Genomic DNA, 27228 nt, shown 5'->3' with positions numbered 1-27228 from the left:
ATTATTGTGATAACAGGGAAAGGCAAAATAGAAGAAAAACTATATAAATGACTAAATGAGAATCTCTTAATTGCTTTTTTCTTCATTATATATATTGTTAAGATTTTAACGCCTACATTAAAAAAAGTAAATTTTAATTTACTTTTTATTATTTTCTTCATTATTTTTTAATAAAAAATAATAAAGAGAATCCTAACTCAGATAAACCAATAACTAGGCATAGCATATTAAGATAACAGTAAACCGTAAGCCGTGAGCAGTGAGCCGTCAACCATAACGAGTGAGTGTCATCATTCTTTCTTTGGCTTGACCCTTCAGACTCTCCTTTTCTTTCACTTTCTCTCACTAGTTCAACCAACTCCACCTGCTCTCATTCTCCTCACTGTCTTTCACACTTTGCCATACTCTCACTGTTCACTCACCCTAATCTTCAATCCTATTTCTCAACTTTCTTCCCAGATCTGACCTTTTTCTACCCCATTCTACACCCACCATTCTTCCTTCCTTCATTCCCATCTGTGTTTCAGGTTCATAACTTCATTCTTTTTCCTTTTTCTTTCATGGGTTTCCGGCATTTTAGCTGCTACTTGTAGTACTTCTTGCAGTAACAAACAAAAAAGCTCATTTCTTTTGATCTAAACTTACTTCATTTTTGTAGTCACAGGTGGGTTATGGAGAATTCATATGGGCATCGATTTCGTAGAGTAACTCGGCATTCATGGGCTGCCAATATGAAATTAGAACCACTTGTAAGTTCATTTACCGTTTCAGTTTTCTTAATTTGAACTTCATATGAATGATTTTAACAATGTTAGATGCATGACCTAAAAGTTCCCCTATTTCATTACAACAATATTTGTAAGCAGATATGGTATAAGAGTACAGTACTTATGTCCTTAGTGGCTCCCACCTAGGCGGGATTTGGGTTCAGATGTGTACAACAAATGGGTTGTTTTCGATTGACCCCATATAGTATATGGGTATATGTTGATAATGGGTACTATACTTCTTGAGCTGCATTCAGGAAAATCTTGTCTTTGATTTCTTATAGCAGTAATGCCTTAAACTTATTCAGAGTTTTATATTATATGCTTGTTAACCTGTACTTTTTATAATCTAGTGTTGATACTTGATTGATTGCACATATTGGGACACAAAATGAAGCTACAATACTTTTTAGGTTCCGAGTTGCAAATTTTTTAAGCTAAAAAGAATCCCTTTGTCATAAGAACAACCTTCATTATGCTTTTGAAGGTTTGTAAAAACTTAACTCCATGGTGGTTGAACTGCCTGTTGAGGTTTCTCATTTGGAATAACTTGTTTAATTTGACAACTATAAAGTCAAGTTTAGTCATCTTGTTCAAATTTACAATGTTACCATCAAGAAGTATGTTATGAGATATGAAACTAAGGTGGGAAACTAAGGGAGAGAGGGTAGTGAAATGAAAATCTATGTGATGGTGCTTCACAATCAAAGGATTATGCAATCTAAGTGTCCCACTAAAGGAATTTATTGCGAATTGCCATTATACCGCTGTTGCTATATGAGTAATGCACATAATAATGTTTGGCATTTGGAAAAGATTATTTTGTAGGAAGATGAAGTCGTCGAGTTGCATATGTAAGATGAATGGGTAAGTGTACATAAAGGATATGATTCAGAATGAGAATAGAACAAATGGTCTTGGAGTTGCCATGGCAAGTTGAAAAAGAACAAACTATGTCGTTTTGGTGATGTGCAAAGGTGACCTTTTCTGTTGGACTTTTGGGGATCTAGGAAGAGGTAGAGGTAAGGCATAGATGATTTATATGACTTAGTGTAGAATGATATGAGGGATTGAGATTTGCATAGTGCATATAACACCAAATAAGAATTAGTGGAGGAGGATATGCGTAGAAGATCATTTTCTAACTTTAAGTTGATGCAAATATTATGTTTGATTGGGCCAAATGAAAAGGGAACTTTGTTATTGATGATTCCTCTTGACTTGATGCGAAATGGTTTTCTTGGATCAAGGCTTTGCCTTTGTTTTTCTGTTTTAAGATAACATTACTTTGTTGCGATGATTTCTTGGAATATTGTGACATGTATATCTGACCCTCCTTACCCCGCCTAAGCAAGCCCTAGTCGAGAGAAACTAACCGGCAAAGTAATGAAGCCACTTAGTGGCAATGTGGCATCAGGGTAATAGAATGTTGTATGTAGTGGGATGTTGCTGTTTCACATTGTCTCCAATCCAAGGCCTGCCTAGTTTTACCTCTTCAGTTCTTCCCCTTTGCTAATTCATTTTTATATTCATTTGGCTCACATTTATCTCTTAATAAATCCCAAGGTATCCACACAAGATTTTTTGTCTTCATTGAATTAAAATTCCAAAATGCCCAATTTTGTATTGAAATAAGCTAAACTCCGAGTTGAAGATATTGCTTTGAACATGATATATTTCTTCGTCATTTTCTTTATTCAATAATGTTTGATATACACATTGCTGTAGAAGAGATGAATACAGCTAGCTTATGAAATGTGCACCAAAATCATAAGTTGGTACACCACTTCACTGCTGTAAGTCATAGTGTAATATTACTTTCAGCAAGGACTATCGCAAGCGTTAACTATGGGCATACCTTTTCCTTGTTTTCCTTATACCTTGCCTACTAAGTAACAATTAGAAAAGCTCAAGGGATGCTACTCTTGTAAAATTTCTGATGAGTGATGAGTTTCCCTCTTTCTAATCTTATTTTTCCCATCTGAGTTATCCCCATAAATCTCTGCACACTATCATTCAATGAGGCTTTTCTTGAGATAGCCTTCTATAAATGCTATCAATGTGCCGAAATGACAAGAGTTTTGAGCTTGTGATTTCCATAAGCCATTTTCGAGTGGCCTATTGTCCTCTGTCCTGTCAAATTTGTTTTGTATAAGCCGCCTCTTCGTGGATTGTCATGTATCTTTAGTTTGATAGAGTTAAATTATAACACAAGAAACAAGCGACTGTACAAACACGGATTGATTATGATGGTAGTGTTGTAGGTTTTTACCTACTGCATGACTTGTTGACTCTTAGTTGGCCTCAGCATTTCCACCGGGCTATCTGAACTGTAACCTGGGTTCCCTTTCCAAAAATTCTTAAATCCTTTATTTCATTTGTCTGCATGTAATAAATACTGAACTGAGGATCCTTAAGCTGAGTGGATGACAGCTTTGTTAAATGCCTTCATTTTCTTTTGAATGTTTATGCATCTTCATTAGGTTGTTTTATCTTCGAGGGTAATGGAATGAAATTTTCTGTAGCTGAATGCATTATCAGTTAGTAGATTGCTTAATCTTCAATGTAAATTGTCAAACATTGTTCACTTGGCTCCTATTTGCTTCATGGTTGTAATGTTTCAAAGTAATTTGATTATAATGCTCAATGTTATCGATCGTCTGATAACATTTTTTTTCGTTATCCAGCTTGACAAGGATGTGGAACAGTGGCCCCATCTGAATGAACTTTTCCAATGCTACAGAGCTGATTGGGTTAAAGATGAAAACAAGTATGGGCATTATGAGAGCATTGGTGTTACTGCATTTCAAAATCAGATATATGAAGGAGCTGACACTGATATTGAAACAGGTGATGTTATTCGGCATCCAATAGGAGCTTCTTTGAATTATATTTTTATGCTACAGTGTAAGATGAAAGTAGCAATACACTAACATTAGAATAAATTTATTTGGGTTTTTCTTTTTTTGACATGGAATAACTTTTATTATTGAAGAAACACGCGATACATCAATGGGAAGAGGAATCCCAAAAAGCAAATAAAGATAACTTCTATATCACATTCTAATTACTTCTACATATATCATCAAGAGAGCAATTGCTAAATAATCTATGTGCCTTAGCCCAAAGTGACGCCAAAAAGACAACCTTTTTCCATAGCACCTCTACCAACAGAACTCGATCATTGAAAATCCTCCTATTCCTTTCTCACCATATAGACCATAGAATGGTTAAATAACAAATCACCCACATCCTTTTGAGATCATTATTCCGTCCCCTTCCACAATGGTTAATCAAACGAAAATCACCAATCCTTCTCGTAGTAACCCATTCTTCACCCCTGATCTTAAACAAGCTTTGCCATAGTTCTCTCGCTATCTTATAATAAGGAATAAATGATCATTATCTACACCCCTGATCTTATTTGGGTTTTTCTTGTTTTGTAGTTTGATTTTTTGTGGGCATACTTTTTGACTCATCTTTAATTTAGTTTTTGAGTAGTTGTACTATTTTTTGGTGATAGAATTGCTATTTAAGTCTTCAGTGGTCAAGCGACATATGTTTCATTATTTGATCTTTTGTCATTTGATATATATTCAGAGATGCATCTTTCCGAGGCCAGACAAACTGAAAACGAAGATGTTACTGATGAAGAATTACCAAGCACATCCGGGAGGCCATTTGGAGAGGTTTTCCTTTCTCAATGTTATAATTCTTTTATGTATTTATGCTTATTGATCTCTTTTACTGCTATGTCATTCTCTTAATGTGCATCAGTTCTTGAAATTTCCGGAGCAACATAGACTGACTTTCTTTTTGCGATATCTGTTTAGCATCTTGGGTTGTCGCCGTTGCCTGCTTATGAACCTGCATTTGACTGGGAGAGTGAGAGGTCTATGGTATTTGGTCAAAGAGTTCCAGAAACTCAAGTGCAGTATGGAAGGTTCGACAGATTTTTCATTCCATTATTTTATACACTTTGCATAAAGATTACCTTTTAGGTTGGTGCTTATGAATTGTGTTGTTTCTCAGTGGCTTGAAAATATCAGTGAAAGTTCTTTCTCTTATGTTTCAAGCTGGACTAGCTGGTAAGTGTCCTCTCTTTCACTCTATTTTGTTTAGAAACAATTGCTTTATATTTTTTTGTTTTGCTACCCAAAATTGACCAGCAAGATTGGAATCACATACTTCAGTTCCATTAAGCATAATATATTTTTTGGTATGTTAAAAATTTTATAATGCACTTGTCGTCAGCTGTCGTATTTTTTACCGACTGTACGTTCTCAATGGCAGTCAACCAACATAGTAAAAACCACAAATTTTGGTTGGAATCAACTTTAATGTGTTATATCTTCATACATCTTCTATGTTGTTTTCTGTGTGTGCAAGTTTTCCGACTTTATTGTCTAGATTGATATGGAATATGCTATTTTGCAGAACCATTTTATGGTACAATTTGCTTGTATAACAAAGTGAAAAGAGAGAAATTATCGGAGGACTTTGTTTTCCAGGTGCTTCCTACAGCAATGGAAAATGTAAGTTCCAGAGTAGCTTTATATTCCAAGCCATTATCTATTTCCCTAATCATTTTCATTTCAAATTTGTGTAGTGAAAAGAAGATGGTTATTTTTTTAATTCTTTTTGTTGTATTTTCTCCTCCATAATCGTGCCTGCATTTCTTGAACATATTTGAAAAAGCTGTCTGAAACTTACAGCCTCTACTTCTGCACGTTTGCAGACTGGTACTTCAAATGAATCAAGAGCTATATTCTACTTAGATGCTCCCTCAGCGTCAGTTTGTTTGTTGATCCAGTTGGAGAAGCCTGCCACTGAAGAAGGAGGCATCACTTCCTCTATCTACTCGCGAAAAGAACCAGTTTGTATCCTGTCTATTTTATGTTTTATGATTTGGTAGTTCTAATTTGACGTGGTTAGTTGAAGATTTCTCTGTTGTAACATTTGTGTTCTGAGCCCTGAAATATGCCTGAGTTCTGGGGTGATAAAGCCTCAAATGTTTGTTCTACGTCCGGGGGTGGTCAAAGAAATTATGATAGAGAGCAACACTACAACAAGGGAAGGACAATAGTATTGTTTGTTCATGGGCTTTTTCTATTTATTCTTTTCTTCCATCCTATGCACTTCCATTGAGCTGGTAAATCCATAGCATCTTCCTCACATATTCAATCACTATGTGATGAGTAAATTAATATCCGTAGATTAAATGCTTATATATTCATTTACTTTGTAGGATTTTGTTATTTAGATCTTTGTGTGTTTAGGCTTTCTATCCATTTTATATAGGACCTTCATAGTTCTTGTCTTTTGTTTATTCATCATCATTTTTGTGCTAATTTAAAGCTTTCTTCCCATATTATTTCCTCGCCATATACATCCTCTTCTCTTTCTTCTTTCCTACTATCAATTTTCCTCCTCACATAGCCCGAGTGCTCTCTTCCTACTAGGTATATGCAGAAGACAGAAACCTCACACCATCACTAATGTGATCTTTTTCTTCTAACATTTGTGTTTTTTTTTAAGGAAATAAACCTTGAATGGAAGATATTTAAAAGTGAGACAGACAAACCATGAAATGATGGATAGTTGAATGAAAGAGACCTTGAATGGTGGATGGCTTGAAGATGATGATGAAAATGACATCAAGAAGAAAGTAGGAATGAGAGGGAAAAACTAAGAGAAGATAGAACTGGAGGGTCTAAGGTGACTAGAAATGAAACGCAATGTTGAGGAAAACTGATTACCAGTAGTATTAGATACCCCTATGGACTATGTGTATATCAAGGTGTTTATTTACTTCATTAGTGTCATGGCTATGTTTTGCTGCTAACATCCCTGCTTGAGCAGTATTGCTCCTAATATTTTTGTGTTCTATCTAACTTATGAATTAGATTAAGACACTTCTACGGCTTAACATGGTGGTTCATGCTCACTGTATTTGCTGTAGGCTTATTTTTTCCTACAGTTTTGACATCAGAATTTATATTTTCACATCTTTACCTTGCTTTACCAGATTATTTGAATATTTTTGATATATGAATTGTTCTTGTCCTAAGAATTTCCTTCTAACTTATTCTAACATATAAACACAATTTTGCCTTTCGACTTTCCAGAGCCAGCTGAGTGACAGAGAGAGGCAGAAATTGCAGGTCTGGTCTCGAATTATGCCTTACAGAGAGTCATTTGCTTGGGCAATGGTACCATTATTTGATAACAGCATTGCCGGAACCTCTGGTGGTACTGGTTCTCCAAGTAGCCCTTTGGCACCAAGTGTCTCTGGTTCTAGTTTCCATGAGGGTGCATCAGAGTCTACTGCCAAGATCACTTTAGATGGGAAACTGGGTTATATGAGCGGGAGCTCAATCGTCGTCGAAATATCAAATTTGAACAAAGTTAAAGAAAGTTACACAGAGGATTCTCTTCTGGTCTGTTGGCTTTACAATCACTTTTCGTTGTCGTTTGTCATGTTTTACAATATTCTGTTTCTTTCCCAAAAGAGCTCCCTTTGGCACTCCTGAGATGTGCCTTTTCCGGAGAGTGTTAAAAAGAGATTTTTTTACTATTTTTTTTTTGAATTTTTTAAAATCTAAATTGCTTTTGTTTTTCTAGGACCCTAAAAGAAAGATCCATAAGCCTGTTAGAGGCATGCTGAAATTAGAGATTGAGAAACTCCATGCCGGGAATCTTGACTTCGAAAATGTTTCAGAAAGTGGCAGTATGACCAATGAATCATTTGATACGGGGGGTAATATCCTTGATTCTTCACAGATTCCAAATAATTTGGATAAGTCTCAGAATACCAAATCAAAACAATATTCTACTGATGGAAACGAATCTGTCCGAAATGGGTTAAAAGCTCATGAGCATCAAGATTCCCAAATTGATGAAGTAAGTATGCCATTATTATGATTCTGATGTTGATTATTATTGACTTCCTCTACTGATCCTGTTGCTGAAAGCCTGAGATCACATGTTATTCCATTAAATTGTCATGTTTCTATTGTTTTGGACACCATTAGCAAGAATTTATCTATTGGAGCTGTCTGTCGTACTTTCTCATACCAGAATATGTCCAGCTTATCAATATTCAAAGATGTGGAGCTTCACGCTAGCATAAAGCACTCACAGACTAAAACGTTAACCAAATTTATCTTATTGAAATGTTACCGCCACTGGTGTATATACGTAATATAGATATATTGTCGAAGATGCATGTAATCTATAGAGAAAACAGGACTGATTAGAGAGTTTTAATTTTATTAGTATAATTGTTCAAATTTTTTTGATATGAGCAGTGTTTTATTTTAAAATTTATAGGGTGACTTTTAATTTTCTTGACTTCAAAATTTTCTTAAATCTTGGATCTCATAAATCTTGTTCAGAAAAATCAATTTAAAATCCCGAGGATCAATTTCTTGTTCTTTGTTTTTGATTGAGCTTATTAGAGGAACTGATTGTTTATAAGATTAGCCAAGTGTGTGATGCTCTTTTTTGGAGTCCTCTTTTCTTTCTTTTCTTATGTCATCAAAACAACTCTTAAGTTATTTTGTCGCCTTGACACTAGAAAACAAGGGCGCTACTCATGTTTGGTTACGATAATTTGGAAATGAAGTTAATTTTATTCCTCAGTTGGGAAAAAGTAAAAACATTTGAGGTGAGCTGTTGAAAACATTTGCAAACAGAAGTTTTGTATCTTTTCCACAGCTCAGTCTGACGAGAGTATTAAATTATTTGCAATTGATTTGTTTCTGAAGTTTCCTATTTTCTGTTGTTTGATTGGCTGTTTTTTGGGGTAATTGTTAAATTTTACACGAAAGAACATTTCTCTTTTCTGGTGTTCCCTTTTTCCTTTTGCTATTATATAATTTTTTTAAAAAAATTTAAATTAACTTTTCATATCCAAATTAGGTGGTTGGAGTGGTGGACTATAAAGCTTGCACTTTATTACTTCGATTAACACATGACTTGAATCTTGCAGTTTCATGCATTTGACTTCCGTGCTATCGCGAGGAATGAGCCTTTTTTGCAGCTTTTCCATTGTCTATATGTGTATCCATTGACTGTTAGCTTGAGTCGGAAAAGGAATTTATTCATACGGATAGAGCTCCGTAAGGATGACACGGATATTCGCCGACAACCTCTGGAGGCAAGTACCTAAAGTATGATCTAGTACTGATAGTCTTCTAAAATTGATTTTGTTAAGTTTGCTTGTCATTGATTTATAGGCAACATACCCTAGGGAGGCTGGTGCATCACTAGAGAAGTGGGCTCACACACAAGTTGCTGTTGGTGCAAGGGTGGGTTGCTATCATGACGAAATTAAGGTCTCTTTACCTCCTATGTGGACGCCACTGCATCATCTATTGTTTACTTTCTTTCATGTTGACCTTCAAACTAAATTGGAAGCTCCAAAACCGGTAATCTTTTGTTCTATGTTTTCCTATTTGAATACTTCTGATCAACTAGCCGATTTCTCCTTTTCCTGTTACCTCAAGTCTCCTGAATTCGGCTTTATTTTTCTTAATGAGAAAGCTGTCCAATATGCTATTGTAGGTGGTGATTGGCTATGCAGCACTTCCCTTGTCTACATACGCTCAGTAAGTAATTGTTCATCTATATAGTTTCATTTCCTTTTGACAATGCACTCTATGCTGCTATTTTATTGCTCTTTTATCACCCTTTGATCGAATAGGATTGTGTAATGCAATGAACATTGGATCCATTACAGATTGCTAGTGCCATCACACTTGCTACTAGAGTCCATCTATGGTTGTCATAGTGTAAAAACAAGGGCGCATTAGCGCATCACAACCATATCGTAAAAATTTTTGAGTTCACTGCGACCAAAATATAGGCCGCATTGACCACGAAATCATCCGCGTTATCCGTGAAATCCATTTCGCGACTGTTACCGCTACCGAAATGGTATTTTGCACTACGATGGTTGTTCAATATCTGCGAGAAGTTTTTATCTTGTACAATGTGGAGCAGAAATATTTTTTTGTTACTAAAATTTTCATTATTGAGAAGATATAAATTACGAAGAGTAGGCACCCTCAAGATATACTCTTTGTTTGTGTTGATCTCTCACATTGATATATTTTGGTTCGTGTAGCCGACCCTGTATAGTTGGGATTAAGCCTTTGGCATTGTTGTTGTGTACATTTGAGGCTGAAATTTTATTGGAGTTTGGATGTAGTTTTATAAATTTCTTTTTGAGTTGTGATTATTGTTTGTCAACTATAAGAATCAATTTAAAACCGTATATATCACAATACATAAATCTTGATACAAATAAAGAATTCATGACAAGATGTTGATGCACTAATAAGTACATTTACTTCGTATTTATGTGATCTATTTCTCACCTCAAGTACTTGGATTGAAAACCTGTTACTTTAGGTATTCGTTTTCTCACCTTAGTTCAACTTTATACTACTTATATTTTCTTTGCCTTTTCCGCTGAAAACCTTTTACCTTTCAGTCATCTTTTTTCTTTATTGAATGCAATCAAAATTGAAATGATGTGTCCTCTATTGAAGCAAGAGGCAAAGTTGTGGCTGTGAACTATGGACCTTATTGTGTTCTTTTCTGTGGTGTTGGGAACTGGAAAGACATTACTTATCATGTAAAGGGGTTGGGTCAAAGTTTATAATAAGGGTCTATATAGTGGCATTGGAACATACAATGACGAATGCGGGGTCGGTCTTCTATAATCTCTTCAGCTAGAGATGGTTTTGGGAGAAGATTTATTATGGGTGGCTTTTGGTTATAAATTCTCTTTGCCTTTTATATAGAAAACTCTTGGGATGCATTTTAAATAGTTTAACTTCTTGTTTAATCAGGTCAAGAACTGAAATTTCACTGCCCATTATGAGAGAGCTAGTTCCGCATTATCTTCAAGATGCTGGGAAGGTATATGTTGAGCATGCTATACATTTTCTTATACTCTTCATCCAATGTTAAAGTTACTTCCCTATCCCGAAATAACAAAAATTAGAGTCCTAAAGCTGTCTTAAAATTGAAATTTAGACAAACCAACTCCTATGCAGTATGAAGGATCAAGTTTTCAAATTAATTCACTTTGTGTACTTACTTTATGGGGCTATGATTACATCCAGGCTTGCCATAGGTCGTTCAATGTGACCTCATTTGTATTACAAGTTATGACTCATGATTGAGATGGTTGTCTCGCTAATTTCATTTATCTTGTGCATGTTTTTCTTTTATGTATTTCGACTTGCCCTGGAAACATTTCTTTTATGCTAAAGTGGTTAAGCCGTAGGGCGAGTAAGTTGAAACATACGTCCTCTGTTTTTTATATCATGGTGCACACTTTTCTTAAACATCTGTTATGTTCATTCTGCATATTATCATTTAAGGAAACTTTAAATGAGGGAAATTCTTATTTTTGAAAAGCACTTGGGGCCCACCTTGAGGTGTTTACTATTTTTCAACATTTTTATTAAGAAATGAGCCAAAACTTCTCTACATTTTATAACCCCGATGCCATTAAGTGACTTACATCTAGGTGTACGCAACCCTACTCTTGTTAATGATAAAACTGACAAAGAGGTTGTTTCCGATTGACCCTTGTTAGCAAACGTCAAGAAGTGCACATGATTTAATGAGTCATTTTTATTAAAGTCCATTATAATCCAAAGCCAAAGAACTACAAATCTTTAGACCCATCGAAATAACTGACATGAGGCAAACCATCTCTCTGAAACTTAAAAGAAACCAGAGTTAGTATAATTTATAGTAATTTATGAAATACCTACACTGAAGGTGAGTGTTTGCTATAATCAATCTGTGCTTCAGCGTGCAATTTGTTCGACAATGATTGTATTTCAAGGCTCCCGACAAGTATCTTCATTTTAGTCTATTGTATATTTACACATTGAAGATGCATTGAGAAGTAGATAGTTGTAATCTTGTCAATATTTCTGATTTGAGAAGGACAGCTATGCATTCCCTATAGACCGCTCAAACTAATGCCAAGTTGTTCTTGGAGGAAAAATTTCTTGCTCTGTGTCAATTAGTACTTTAGTAGTAGCCTAGTGGCTAATAGATTTCCATTCTGGGCGCAACTTCACTGAACAACATGCCATAAATATAGTAGCGATGTGGAGTTTTACCTACTCTGCATTGGATTACTCTTGCTTGCATTCACATTGAACTAATAAGGATTCGAGAAACAAAATAACATTTGATGAAATTAAGTGCTAGCTACTTCAATTGGTCCGAAAGTCCTGTTTCACCAGCTACTAATACTATGCATTGATTATATTTTAATCTTTGGTCTCCTGTGATGGTCAACGTTTTATTTGTTGATTATGAAAGGATTCATATTCATCTTTCTTGAGTGTTGTTCACCTTGGTCTATCATTGTTATTGGGGTCTTTGTTGTGATTGTTGCATACTTCAAATTATCAAAAAATTTCCTTTTGACCTCTTATAATTATGTCATGTATTAGGAGAGGCTCGACTATTTAGAGGATGGGAAGAATGTCTTCAAATTGCGACTGAGATTGTGTTCTTCTCTTTACCCTACTAACGAACGTATTAGGGATTTCTTTCTTGAGTATGATAGGCACATCCTTCGAACGAGCCCTCCATGGGGATCTGAGCTTCTTGAGGTAAATTTTTTACTATCTTTTGAATTATCATACATGTTCCTAAATACTGACTGTTACTGTTGTCTCTACTCAAAATCTGTCATTTGTATATCTTCTATTAGCTCGGTGTTACTTGATTTCAGTATTTTGTGAGATCTATGCCAAACAGCATTTATATTCACATCAAGGGGGTCTTGTTTAAGGTTAATCATTTTCATTAGTAAGGATTTCAATGCGTATGATGACTCCTTCTTTGGCAGGCTACAGTGATTTCATTCCCTTCATGTTATTGAGATGTTCTCGCTGTAAATTAGTTTTTGTTTTTGGAGAATTTATGGCTAGTTATATGAAAAAGACACATAGGGAGTGTCATTTATAATCCATACTAAAATGGAGAGCCAAGGGCGAAATGGCTCATGCTCTCAAACATTCATAAAAGAAATGTGTTTAACATCTTACAGAAAAGTCCCATGATACTCTCGAGCTAATACTTGACTCAAGTTATAAAAAAGCTTTATCAAGTGGAATTTTGAAGTTGAAACCTTGATGAAGGGTATTTTCTTTTCTAACTGGAGTCCAGTATTGTTTATAATACTAATGAGTGGTAGCTTCATTTTAGAACACAAAATAGAAGTCACCAGTTAATACTTTTCAAATGCTTATAATATTGTTTTCTTGAGCCAAGCATTAATGTTATTATCTTATGAGGAAAATTTGAACTGTCTTGAAAATAGTGGCTTCTGTTTTGTGTTCTAGGTAGTGTTCTCTTCCATCGTTCTTTTAGTCTATCATTGTATGTTGTGGAGGAAGTCTGTTGATCTCTTCCATTTTTCCTTTAATATAATTTTGTTTTTGTTGCACACACTAGAGCTCTATTTCTCCTTGTTCTTTCGCCTGTTGAAATTTTCATACCTGTATCAAATTTCACCTCTGTTCATCATCTATTCATCTTTCTTGCTATAGTTGATGTCTCTATTACTTGTATCATATGCAAAACAAAAAAAAAAAAAAAAAAAAAAACTTGTCTAAGAAATAAGCATTTGAAAATTTCAAATCTGCTTTATTGGAAAACTGTTTTTTTTTTAATAATTTTAATTTCTTGATCCTAGCATTTCTATCTACTTTTTTCTGTGCAGGCCATTAACAGTTTGAAAAATGTTGATTCCACTGCTTTGCTTCAGTTTCTTCACCCAATATTGAATATGCTTCTCCATCTAATCGGGAATGGTGGTGAAACCCTTCAGGTACTCATTGCAGTTTTGTACAGTAATCATCACAGAACCTACCAGATTTTTGTGAGATATAATGCTCCATGAAAATATTTGGTCTGTCATGTGGACTTCTCCAGCTACCTTAGGGATTATGGCTTAGGAGTTATTAGTGATGCACTTAAAATTTTAAAAAGTTTAAATTGTTAACTTATGGCATCGTTCAAAAACAAGGCCGCATTGTACCGTATCGGCCGTATCATAATGGTTTTCAAATTTACTGAAGTAGTATTACCCGCATCGTAAAGGTGTAAAAAAACCACATCTTAGGCCGTTCCAAGAAATATTTCATGGTTTAGGCCGATATTTGGCGGTACGGAAACAACATCACCCCCATATCGCATCACCGTGTCCATTACCACAATCGTGGCTGTTACCGCATTTTTGCACCATGGGTGGGATTTTATGATGGAAATCAAATGAAAGTTTTCCCGATCCCTTGTTAGGCAGAGGGATGAAATTGTTGGCTGAGACTTTATTATCAAATTTAAAGTTACAAAATGCCCTTGAGATTTTTAAAGAGGATGAATTGAAGAAGTTGATGAAGTATGTTTTCATGATAGGTCTTGTGGTATTTCCCCTCCTTAGTACCAAGTCTCGCTAACGTCCTACCTCCCCCCAAGACATAAAATGGTGAGACTCGGAACGTGAGACTTATAAGTCTTGCTCCTTCCTTTCCACCGGGACTTCTACCATTTTCTTTTGAAGTCTCATGCCCACACTCAAGTTCTCTGCACAAACAACCCCTAAGTTCTCTTTTCTAGGTTAAGACTTATAGACTTTGTTGTTGCAACTTTGTAAACCTTCACTAGAAGCTTTCATTTCTATTGATCTTTTCTCTCTTCTGTCTATGGTCTAAGCTCTGTGAAGGATTATTCAGAAGGATCAGAAACAGAAATGATGAGATTATGTTTAGAGAATATGGCTCTGGAAAAATTTGTGTTGCTCTTTGTTACAATTGAAGGATCTAGTTTTAAGTTATCGTTCTTCGGACATTTTCCAAAATTTCTCATTTATATCTTTACCTTTTAATGCAGGTTGCTGCTTTTAGAGCTATGGTTAATATCTTGACTCGGTATGCTTCTCTGCATAGCTAATAAGTCTCCTGGAAATGTGATATATGATTTGTCTGTTGCAGCCTTGCAGAGCATTTGAAACATTTGAGAGTTAGTAAGCTTTTGGGAAGTAAAGTTCTTTATTGTGTTACATGGGTGATGATACTTACTTTCTGATTTGAGTATGTCTCTATAACTAGGATTGTACACTAGATATGGACGAATCACGTAATGTCTGTAGAGGTAATATTTGTTACCACTTATTGGATATTGCTGATTAATCATCATGCAAGTGGAATAGGGAATTTATTCTATGCTGTTTCCCATTTCAATATGTTATATGCGTGTATCTCTTGAACGGCGTGACATTAAGCATTGCCGAGTTGAACCAAGTGGAAATAGGAGAATGTCTTGTAGAAATTATGTCAAGTTGACTTTGGACTAAATAATTTTGAACTCCCTCTATCACTGAATGTTTGCTCAATTGAACTGTTATTATGGGTGAGCCTTTTCAATCAAGTGGGGCCTTGGGGCTAACTTTTACGCATGGAGGGATTGGCAGACAATAACATATGTTGGTGAAAAGTAATGCTATTATCATAACGTTTTTTTGATTCTTCATTTCAGCTCATTGGGTTTGATATAATTTCTAATGGATTACAAAACAAAAATTTTACAGTTAATTGGCATTCCGTTTTTTAATTGGGTTTTTTTTATCAATGGAATATTTTACATTTGAAATAATGCTTCTGTTTCCCCTTATTTTCTTCGCTGAACATTTTCCAAACCAATTTCTCAAGCAAGGGTGAAGACATTTATGTGCATCTCCTGTTAGTTTGAGTGCAAATAAAACTATTACACTTGGTGCAGCCACTATTATATTATTGGTGTATAATTTGCATTTAGGCAACTTTGTTATTTTATGCTTAGTGTTTTTACTATTAGATCCAATCACATTCTAGCTTCAGGTCCTTTATTTTATGACTTTTTTTGTCGGATTTGGAGTCACTGCTTTAGTAAGTAGAGAGATAATTCTGTTGTTCACAGGGTTCAGCAAGAATCAATGGATGATGCTGAAAGAAATCGATTTCTCATTAGCTATGTTGATTATGCATTTGATGACTTTGGTGGTCGTCAATTACCAGTTTATTCTGGTCTTTCTACCGTGTGGGGAAGCTTAGCACGTAGTAAGGTACAATTTTGTAGTTCCAATTTGTGTTTATGGTGCAATTTTGCGCAAATTAATTACTCTGTATGATATAGGTTAGATGATTTAAAAATAATTTTTAGAATTGTACGATTACAACTTAATTGGGATTATTAGTACTAAATTGGATTGTCAAAGTCAAGGGTATTAAAGAAATTTTTTTTTTAAGTCTTCTGTTGTTCTGTTATCTCATATTGCCTCTTTCTCACTTCTTCCCCCCCCTCCCTCTCTATCTCTCCTCTCCGTCTCTCACACTCTCTCTCTCTATTTTCGTAATCACATGGAGGTTGTTAGTGTTGACATTCCTACACCATATTCACTTTGGTAATTTGTGAGTGATTCAAAGACAGGGTCAGGAGGCTGGGGGTTGGCTGATTGCACCCTTACCTTGTAATAACAAAAGGTTATTTAAATTGACCCTTGATTGCCAAAGCTATATGCATCTTCACTTAAGTGAGGGAACATAATTTAATGAGCTAATTCCTTTGTTTCGTATTAGTTGCAAACTTGACACCAAAGGCTTAGCTCCGTGAGAAATCAAGTGGAGAAGTAGAGTAAGTGGAAGGAGAGAGAAAAAATCGAAAGGGTAAGTAGGGCAACACATGTTGCAACTAATATGACATTTCCCAAACGGGCAACAACTAGTCTCTTGAGAGACCGTCTCTTTGAGAGACGTATCTGAAGCCCAGCCCATTAAAGATTAATATCTACTTACCATATTCTTAATGCCTACTTACAATATTTTAAAAAATATATAATGAGTCAGCCCAATTAGAGATTGTCTCTCAAAGAGACCGTCTCTCACAAGAATTTGTGAACGGGCAAATGTGGCAATAAATAAGAAAAGTATGAAGTGTTTTGGGTTCTTAATCTGAAATTATCCAAACCCGAAAAAATATGATTTAAGGCAAGAGAAATTATAAATCTATAAATAAAAATAATTTTGTAGTCTAATTTTTAGAAAGAATTTTGGGTAATGTATTTACTTTTTCATGTCTTCATAGATAGGTTGTATGTGCTAACATATTTCTACTAGATGTTTGTTCTATAGAGAATTCATTTTGTTGCAAAATCATGCTTTAACAAACCATCTTTACTGATGATAATCTTGCAATTAAGTATCTCTAACAAATTTATGTTTATAGGCAAAAGGTTATCGTGTGGGACCAGTATACGATGATGTTTTAGCAATGTCTTGGTTTTTCCTTGAGCTAATTGTGAAGTCAATGGCTTTGGAACAAATACGCCTTTTCTATCATAGCCTTCCATCAGGTAGATAATCCAAAATCTTTTGCTTGCAAATCTCTTATATATTGTTTCGATTATCCTCTACTTCCACTTGCGTTTTGGGGATCTAGTAGTTAAATGATGTATTCTTTCAATATCTTTTTCCTTTACTCAATTTTTTTTATGTGATTGAAAAACCTATGTGCATTGGGTTCATATGTAACAAAAATATTATGCTTGTTTGTTTGATGGTACAGGTGAGGATGTTCCACCTATGCAATTGAAAGAAGGAGTTTTCAGGTGCATTATACAGCTCTACGATTGTCTTATCTCTGAAGTGCATGAGCGTTGTAAAAAAGGCTTGAGCTTAGCCAAGCGTTTGAATAGTAGCTTGGCCTTTTTCTGTTATGACCTACTGTCTATTATTGAACCTCGCCAAGTTTTTGAACTGGTATGTTTTTTTTCTCTTTAATTTTACTTGACCCATGTTACTTGATCTTGAATTAAATGTACTCTTGTGAGCTTCCTTTTTTTGCATTAGTAAATCGTATCCTTATATTTGTAAGGAGTGCCAACATAAAGAGTAAGACCTCATTAGGATGAAAGAAGAAATTCCAACCCCCAGTCCCGTCAACTATATAATCAGAAAAGTATTTAAAAATTAAAAAGTCAGCAGTTGAAATTAGCATACTCTTCTACAACTCTTTAAGAGTGAAGGAAAAACAGGTAGAGGGATCATTGTCACATGAGCCTCCGTGGCTAGAAGAATTTTGTTGGCTGCTGGTTGATTTACTACCATTGAAAAGAAATTTGTAGAAATGCAAAAAAATAACTTCCCTTAATTTCCATGCATAAATGTTTCTTTGAACACACTCCATGTTAAAATTGAAGAAAACATGAGAGGAACTTATGTGCACAAACCGTCATAGCTAGAAGAATATTGCTGGTTGATTGATTAATAGTGTACATTAATTTCTAGCATTATTACAGGACCCCAATGCTATTAAGTGGCTCCCACTTCGGTTCCCACCAAGGCGAGGTGTGGGGGGTCAGATGTATGCAAACTTATCCTTATGATAACAAAGAGGATTTTCGATTGACCCCTAATGGAAAACAAAGAGGATTATTTTGTACATTTTATTTTGAAGTTTTAAATAAAATATCATGAAAAAATATTGGCGAACCAAATGATCGAATCATGTACCGAAAAATCGAATCAAACAACCTAGCCGAACGAATAGAAAATCTTCCAATTAGCGAATCACGAATCCAAGTCCTTACAACAAATCAAACTGAACCACGAATTGTGTGACACTGGCTTTGACCTTTGCCTTAGAAGATGCCAATCCTTTTTCTTACGTAATAAGGTGCTGCTTGGCTTACATATGGCTGATTGCGCGTGATGATGACAAAGGAAACTGATGCTATTTGTCATCCAAAAGTTTCTATTGTATGATTTGATGCTTTCTTTAGAAGATTAAAATTGGACCACCAAGATTTCAGGAAGTATTTGAGCCTGTCCACTTCCAGCCTCAAAATTCTAGAGTCATAAGATCTCAGTTGACGAGCAACCTCAATATGTAGAATGGGTGGAAAATGATGTGACACAGTATAGGGAACAGGCACACAAACATTCATTCTTATTAGCTTATATTATTGCTCCAACAATTGTGGAGGGTTGGACCATAACGGCAAACCATCTGACTCTTTTTCATCCTGTTACAGGCCTCCTTGTATCTGGATAAATTTTCTGGGCTATGCCAATCTGTTCTTCATGACTGTAAGCTTACCTATCTACAGATCATATGTGATCATGATCTTTTTGTGGAAATGCCTGGACGAGACCCTTCGGACAGGTAACTTGACTATCTTCCATGTTCAACTCAACTTTTTTTCGTTGGTATCGATTTTATTCTACTACTCACGCATTTAATGACTTTTAATTTCTAACTTTTTAAGTATTAGTTAAAAAATGCTTAAACTTTTCTCTCTGGAATTGTAATAGTCACACTATTTTCACTATCTTTTTAATATCTGATCCATCTATATTTTTTTCATTATACCCTCGTGTTGGTTACCAAAAGTCCAAAACCCATATTTAGCATTCTTATGGACACACCAACCTTGTCTCCTCTACTTTTGTAATTCTCTTAATTAAGTGACAATTTTCTCTAGGAAGAATGAAGTGTAAGTGTAACCCAACACAAAGATACCATATCGATTTATGGAGATATTCCACTTGATAACCCTACTTCCAGTTTTTCTATGTGGTTCACATGAACATATTAAAATCTTCATGGTGATCCCTTGTTCTCAGTTTTTTTTCTCCGTGACCTTATTCGAGCAAATTATTTGAGTCGCTTAAATGATGGGCTTTACTAGCTTTCAAAATTATTCAATTTTTTCTTTTTTGTCTTTTTTTCTTTAATTGATTTTGTAGTTAGAAAAAATAATAAAATATTTTCATAGCCAAAAACTAATTTTTTCCTATTTGTGGGTCCTACCATTTACAAATCTAAGGTAAGCAATTCAAGGCAATCCTAAATGGTCTTTTTAGCATTCAAAATGGCGTCTTTTGAGAAATAAACGTTGTCTTTATACAACCTTTATATAGAATGCAAACTTTGAGAAGCTGATCAAAATGAGTACCAATACATCAATTTTTTTGCATGTACTATGAGGTAAAATCAAATGGTGTTTTTTGAGCTTTAAAACAGATTTTTTGATATAACAATTGCCACCATATTGCTGCTATATCGCGACTGTATTATTATAGTTTTGAGCTTACCACGACCAAGCTATAGGCCGAGACAACCAGAAAACCATCCGCATTGACCACAGAAGTTGTTTGCAAATGGAAGCGCAACCGAACCACATTTTTTCTTAATAGTCACCGCAAAATGTTCTTATAGGGCATGGATTTGTAGAAGATGATTAGAATCGGTACTAATTCCCATGTTTGATTATTAAAACAAGTTGCACAAGGATTCTTATCCATCAAGAGACTCATCATTTCTATAGACCATCTAGTTGGGTTACTCATCATCATTGGGCTTGCTTATTGGTCATAAGTTCAAGGAATCTTAACAGAAATATGGGTAGTTGATGTTGGACAAAAATAGTAGGGTTCAATGTTCAGACGGAAGATGGAAGGGCTGATTAGAAATAAGGTGCTATTTCTGCAAAGGGTTGAGGAAGGCAGAAGGCTGAGCATAGTGGAGTGGCGGTGGAGGGGTGAGTGGATATAGGTTCACATGAATAAATTAGCAAAATGTTTATATTTGTGGCCAGTTATAGGAGTTATGGTTGTGTTAAATATCCACCCTAAAATATTCTATGTATTTATATACATTATTTTAATAATATAGGTTGCAACATTTGATAATCTAAAGCCCGAGTCTGGGAATAGAAGTTTAAACATATGTCGTGTTGCTCTGTTAACTTGATGTGAATTATAGATCTTTGAATTAGTGGCTGTTTGACATTTTGATCAGTGTCTCACTACCATCTTTTATTTGTCCTGTGATTCAATGGAGAATGGACTGCTAGTCAGTTTTCTCTTTCATGAAATAGCATCATCTTAGGAGAGCATTTAAAGGTTTAGTCATCATCTATTGCTTTTCGAATACTATAGTTGTCTGTCGTCGTCTTTTTTTTTGGGTGTCTTTATTGCATTGTTGCGATTGTGTTTAGCTGTACTAGAACTTGTGGTGGTAACCTTATCTGGGCTTGGTTACTGGATTTATCTGCAGGAATTATCTTGCATCAGTGCTGATACAGGAACTTTTTCTTACATTAGATCATGATGATATGTCACTAAAAGCGAAGGTAAGTTTACTTGTAAATTTGTATTAATTTTTTTGTTTACTTGGTAGAATAGCTTGCTAGAATTTTTTCGTCGTTGAAGTTATAACTCAAAATGTAACTTTGTAAAACACCCTTCTCTGAGGATGTAACCTGAGAGGTTTATATCTGTAGGGAGCAAGAATCTTGGTGGTTCTCATGTGCAAACATGAATTTGATGCCCGCTACCAAAAGCCTGAAGATAAACTATATATTGCACAACTCTATTTTCCACTGATCAGTCAGGTATGAGCGTTTGATCTTTTGGTGCAAAACTGCAAACACAAAATCCAATCCGCCAAAGATCAAATTTTCGGCAAATTTTTTGTTTTTATTTGTAATTTTGTTTTTCCAGCTATTGTCAAGTGTGCATTTCTTATTTATATGAAATAACATATGATGTTTTCCATCAACTATTAATCATAAACAACCTATTTGTTACCACAAGGTAAGGTTGCGTACGTCCGAACCCCCAAACGCTTAAATGGAAGCCACTTAATGTCTAATGGCATTGGGGTAATTGTATTTTCAAGTGTATGAACTATCTTTATTTTGGTGGTCGTAGTCTGTGGATTTGAAACGATTCTTAAGTATACTGTTGAAGGATTCTAAGTAACCGTTTCATTATTAAATAATGATAAACTTGGTGATATTGTTCATATATCACTTCCATGGATTTATACTGTGAAGTTCAGTAAAGCTCCTTTTTTTCGGGTGTGTGTGTGTGTAGAGGGAGTTTATCCTGTCATGCTGAATATCAGATAAGTGATTTGTGCAGATACTTGACGAAATGCCTGTCTTTTACAACCTTGGTGCTGCTGAGAAGCGTGAGATATTGATTGTTGTTCTGCAAATCGTACGCAATTTAGATGATGCATCGCTTGTCAAGGCCTGGCAGCAAAGCATTGCAAGAACCAGATTATTTTTCAAAATTCTTGAGGAATGCTTAATCCTTTTTGAGGTTTTCTTTAATTCCATTATAACTTATATTTTTTCATAATTCGTATGGTATACTGATTTGGCCATTTCCCTTTCTGAGGTGTGAGTTGCTATATTATTGCTCCTGTATTTCTGTTGATTTTGCTCGATAGGTTTTCAATTGTAGATGGTAATTAAATTTAATGCCATGCAATTTGAAGATGTTGTCTTTGCTTCTTTTAAAGGATGATGGTGTGGGAAAATGGCAATAGTAACTGCATCAAGATATAGTGATTCAAGACTTAGATTTTAAGGGTGCTATTAATATCAGCTGCTACTTTTACTCTGTTACTCTAATGCTTAAGATAACTTTTGCAGCATAAAAAACCAGCAGACAGTATGATTATTGGCAATAGTTCTCAAACTATTGTGGCGGATGGAGCGGCATCTCCAAAGTACTCGGATAGGTTATCTCCTGCTATCAACAATTATCTCTCCGAGGCATCTCGACAAGAGGTAAAGTTCAATGCTTTCGAATCAGACAAACTTTGATAAGGATGAAGCCTCTATTTTGGTTAGATTTTTGGACATTCCGCTTATCTTACTCGAAAGAAACTCCGGATGTAAATGAATTTTGATGGAATTGACACATAACAGTTGGAATTTAAAAACCATAATAGTTGAATGCAAAGGAACTTCTTTTGGATTTTCATCGATGCCATAAACTAAAGATCAGCTTTGAACTTACGCATTCAAAAGACTTTGATACCCGAGATGAACATAAGGCTCTTTTTCATTTTGTTTATGTCTTTTTTGGTTATTGGCAAAAAATATTGCAGCCCCATAGAACACCAGATAACTATTTGTGGCAGAGAGTGAACTCTCAGTTAAGCTCTCCTAGCCAACCATATTCCTTGAGAGAAGCTTTAGCTCAAGCTCAATCCTCCAGGATAGGAACCTCTGCACAAGCACTAAGAGAATCATTGCATCCGATATTGAGACAGAAGCTGGTAGGTACTCCGACATCTCGTGCAAGATCACTTTGTTTTTGTTATGCTTAGCAAATCCCAAATCAGATCTTCTCATGCAGATGCCTTCCGTTTTGTTCTTTGTTGTCTGGGAGTGATTTTGTGTGGATTATATTGGTGTTCTGTTCAGGAACTGTGGGAGGAGAATTTGTGTGCTGCTGTCAGTCTTCAGGTTCTAGAAGTTATTGAAAAATTTTCTACAACTGCTGCTTCACATGGAATAGCAACAGATTATGGAAAACTTGATTGTATTACTTCCATATTCACAAGCTTTTTCTCAAGGAATCAGCCACTTACGTTCTGGAAAGCTCTTTTGCTGGTGTTTAACAATATATTCAGCTCTCATGGATCAACACTAATGTCACGTGAAAATGATCGCTTTCTCAAACAAATTGCTTTCCATCTCCTTCGTCTTGCTGTATATAGAAATGAAAACATCCGGAGAAGGGCGGTAATTGGTCTTCAGATTCTCGTAAGGGTATGTTTCTAATCACCATTACTGAACACAAGTACTAGTACAACTTTGTCTTTTGAGGCTGTTTACCCTGGTGTAACAAGTATTTTCCTTGCAGAGCTCTTTCTGTAACTTCATGCAGACGACAAGGCTTAGAGTCATGCTGACTATTACATTGTCAGAGTTGATGTCTGATGTCCAGGCTACTCTTATGAAGCCTGATGGAAGTTTTGAGGAGAGTGGTGAACAGAAGCGGCTTCGTAAATCTTTGGAGGAAATGGCTGATGAAGTGAACAGCCCCAGTTTGCTGAGGGAGTGTGGTCTTCCCGAGAATGCTCTGGTTGCGATTCCTGAAAATTCTACGGAGAATAGGTGGTCCTGGTCAGAAGTCAAGTCTCTCTCTGACAGTTTGACTCTGGCTCTCGATGCGAGCCTGGAACATGCTCTCCTTGTAAGAATTACATTTTCGAGATGTATGTCCGTACTAAGGGAATAGTCTGATACCTGATGTTTTATTATTTTACATTTCCTTGGTAGGGTCCTGTCATGAACATTGATAGATATGCTGCAGCAGAAAGTTTTTACAAACTTGCAGTTGCATTTGCTCCAGTTCCTGATCTTCACATAATGTGGCTATTGCATCTATGTGATGCACATCAAGAAATGCAGTCCTGGGCTGAAGCAGCACAATGTGCTGTTGCCGTTGCTGGTGTTGTTATGCAGGTATTTTTTAATTTGATTCGAAAACCTCGTTCAAATAAATAAAAAAATGTTTCTTTATTTACTATTATGTCTGTGGTTCTTAAAGTTCTTCGTAAATCATGTTCGTCAATGATCTGGGAACTTGAGCATTCTTTTGTGTATACTATTCTTTTTCTTTCTCTTGATGGGTGAATACTGTATGCATATCAAATACCTGTGCTACGTATGATTGTACTAACTGCTTTACGTATCAATTCAGTTTTGGCATATTACAATTCTGGCTCTTTGCGAATCGCGAATCAAAAAAGTGAATTATGGTCGGTTTTGGGCTATTTTAGGGTCATATTGAGCGAATTGCGAATTCAAAAAGTGAATTAACTAGCGAATTATGTTACACTGGTAAAAAGACAGGCACATGTGCATTCAGATCATGCATGGAATAGTCACGGGGTCATTTCCAAAAGTGTTATGGTTAAATAAATCCAATATGCGGCTTTTGCAATGATGTAGTTGACACTTTGATTTTGATGACCCATTAGGATGTGTTATGTTGCATTAATATAGGTTATGTGCTGAGGATTACGGATATTATGTTATGCTGATATAGTTATAAAATATGCTTTTATTAGTAATAGTGATAGTGATTCATCTTTGCAGGCTCTAGTTAGTAGAAATGATGGTGTGTGGAGCAAAGAGCACGTTGCTGCTTTACGTAAAATATGCCCCATGGTCAACAGTGAAATCACGGCTGAGGCATCTGCTGCCGAGGTGGAAGGCTATGGTGCTTCAAAGCTAACTGTCGATTCAGCTGTAAAATACCTTCAGCTTGCAAACAAACTGTTTTCTCAAGCTGAGCTTTATCACTTCTGTGCAAGCATTCTAGAATTGGTGATTCCGGTGTACAAAAGCAGAAGAGCGTATGGACAACTAGCCAAATGTCACACAATGCTAACTAGTATATATGAATCCATCCTTGAACAAGAAGCAAGTCCAATTCCTTTTGCTGATGCTACGTATTATAGGGTAGGCTTTTACGGCGAGAAGTTTGGAAAACTGGATAAAAAAGAATATGTATACAGAGAGCCTCGTGATGTACGGCTGGGTGACATCATGGAAAAGCTTAGTCATATATATGAATCCAGGATGGACGGTAATCACCGGCTGCATATTATTCAAGATTCGAGACAAGTGAAGGCAGATGAGCTCCAGCCGGGTGTCTGTTATTTGCAGATCACTGCTGTTGATCCCGTTATGGAAGATGAGGATCTCGGAAGTAGGAGGGATAGGATATTTTCCCTTTCCACTGGAAGCGTCCGAGCTCGTGTTTTTGATCGATTTCTGTTCGACACTCCTTTTACTAAAAATGGGAAGACTCAAGGTGGATTAGAGGATCAATGGAAACGACGAAGTGTTCTTCAAACAGAAGGCTCGTTTCCAGCTCTCGTTAACAGGCTTCTGGTGACAAAATCTGAATCTATGGAATTCTCACCTGTAGAAAATGCTATTGGGATGATTGAAACTCGGACTGCTGCTCTCCGAAATGAGCTTGAAGAACCTCGAAGCTCTGAAGGGGACCAATTGCCACGTCTACAAAGCCTTCAAAGAATACTGCAAGGCAGTGTCGCAGTTCAAGTGAGTAGTGCTTTCTTTTAATTTATCGCTTTTGTTCTGGTGATAAAATTTTCTGTCCTTGATCGAGTCGCAAATTTCATGTGCTCTGAACTTTGCTCAAAATTCGGGGTTACATTAAATGTCTCAATGATGTATGCAAATATAAGTCATGTGACATGACTTTTAGCATGATTTGGGGCAGTAACGCGACTTGATAAACTAGCATTAGTTTCTAAAAAACATCTGGGATGCAACTTCTCACTAATATCGAAAATTCCTAATACCTTCCTCCCCAAATTATCACCCCGAACCGAAAGTATGTATTTAAGGGTCAGACCAGTGTCACATGATTTGCTAATCTCCTCGCGAATCGAAAAAATTGAATTATATTCGGTTTTGGGCTATTCTTGGGCAAATTTGATCAAATCGCGAATTCAAAAGGCAAATGAACTAGCGAATTATGTTACACTGGGTCAGACTATGAAATTATATACTTGCTCTTCTGGTCTTAAAAGAAATGTGTTTAATGTGTTGATTTTACTTGCTGGTTCGAGTAATTTGCTAGCGCTTTCGATGACTACTAATATTGGGAATTGTGTCCCAACAGGTGAATAGTGGAGTGTTGAGCGTTTGTACAGCATTTCTCTCCGGTGAGCCTGCAACAAGACTTCGTTCCCAAGAACTCCAACAACTCATTGCTGCACTACTCGAATTCATGGCTGTTTGTAAGAGGGCAATTCGAGTACACTTCAGGCTAATCGGAGAAGAAGACCAAGAGTTTCATACGCAGCTTGTAAATGGATTTCAATCACTTACAGCCGAGTTATCTCACTACATTCCTGCCATTCTTTCTGAGCTCTAACTAACTGCATCTCGTTCGTTGTTTGATGTGTTTATATCTCCTTTTTGGTTCATTTCATCTGTTGATGTTCATCACTAACATATTTTGTGTGAAATCTTGTTCTGATAGTTCTAGTACAGTACTTATCATCCTTAATTTTATTGATAATTGTCTTGAACAAAGTAGAATCAGTCTTTAGTTTATAACTAGTGGGGTAATGTTTTAAGTTTAGGTTATTTCCATGAAAAAACATGGGAGTTATTGGCAAAAATTTATTCTATTACTAATAGCATGTAATTGTTGAGTTGATTTTAAATGGTTTGTTGTTAGTATCAACGTGTAATTTCTTACCACAATTCGGACAATAAGACACTTATTTTGGAAGATGATTTATTCAATGCTTAGTTTTAAAATTTTTTATTAAATAACCTTTATTTTTTTCAAATTTTCGGACAAACGTAATTATCATTTTTGGACATGCATATTATATGCATCATATTAGGTGAAAAAGTTCGGGGGTGACGTCCTCCCCCGTCATAACTATCTTTCGACCTTGGGAGTAACGATAGGGATTTTCACCAAAAAGATGTAAAAATAAAGGTGAATTGTACTATATACACTATAGCCTCAATGAGCAATGTGTTCTAAATCAACTCGAATATATTGCAAGCACA

At 35.7% G+C, this 27228-nt stretch overlaps 1 protein-coding gene across 2 annotated transcripts; it reads left to right on the top strand.

Moving 5' to 3' along the window:
* The first annotated feature begins 261 nt into the window (after positions 1–261).
* Positions 262–27100, top strand: LOC130827663 (guanine nucleotide exchange factor SPIKE 1). 2 transcript variants are annotated; one of them, XM_057693447.1, is made up of 31 exons: positions 262–527; positions 665–749; positions 3455–3617; positions 4368–4456; positions 4601–4710; positions 4800–4855; positions 5205–5302; positions 5506–5643; positions 6896–7207; positions 7392–7670; positions 8761–8928; positions 9008–9199; positions 9336–9379; positions 10628–10697; positions 12260–12421; positions 13537–13644; positions 14706–14743; positions 15771–15915; positions 17076–17202; positions 17415–17608; positions 18883–19013; positions 20910–20985; positions 21136–21246; positions 21779–21961; positions 22297–22434; positions 22758–22928; positions 23077–23424; positions 23519–23851; positions 23938–24123; positions 24760–25734; positions 26321–27100. In XM_057693447.1, the coding sequence occupies exons 2-31, from the start codon at positions 672–674 to the stop codon at positions 26573–26575; spliced, it is 5478 nt and encodes a 1825-aa protein (XP_057549430.1). In that variant the 5' UTR covers positions 262–527; positions 665–671; the 3' UTR covers positions 26576–27100. The 2 variants fall into 2 exon arrangements, with proteins under 2 accessions (XP_057549430.1, XP_057549429.1); XM_057693446.1 differs by having other exon boundaries at positions 659–749.
* The last annotated feature ends 128 nt before the right edge of the window (positions 27101–27228 follow it).

The sequence above is a fragment of the Amaranthus tricolor genome, chromosome 11 (assembly GCF_026212465.1).
Source record: "Amaranthus tricolor cultivar Red isolate AtriRed21 chromosome 11, ASM2621246v1, whole genome shotgun sequence".
NCBI lineage: Eukaryota > Viridiplantae > Streptophyta > Magnoliopsida > Caryophyllales > Amaranthaceae > Amaranthus > Amaranthus tricolor.
The sequence above is the reverse complement of the archived record's forward strand: the minus strand, read 5'-3'. Positions and strand labels throughout refer to the sequence as shown.

What these genes read in the sequence shown, in the direction of transcription:
- LOC130827663 (XM_057693447.1), top strand. Translation starts at nt 672, where the DNA reads ATGGAGAATTCATATGGGCATCGATTTCGTAGAGTAACTCGGCATTCA. An exon ending in TTCGCCGACAACCTCTGGAG is followed by an intron (nt 8,929 to 9,007) that starts GCAAGTACCTAA and finishes ATTGATTTATAG; the next exon opens with GCAACATACCCTAGGGAGGC. An exon ending in ATGGTTAATATCTTGACTCG is followed by an intron (nt 14,744 to 15,770) that starts GTATGCTTCTCT and finishes TGTTGTTCACAG; the next exon opens with GGTTCAGCAAGAATCAATGG.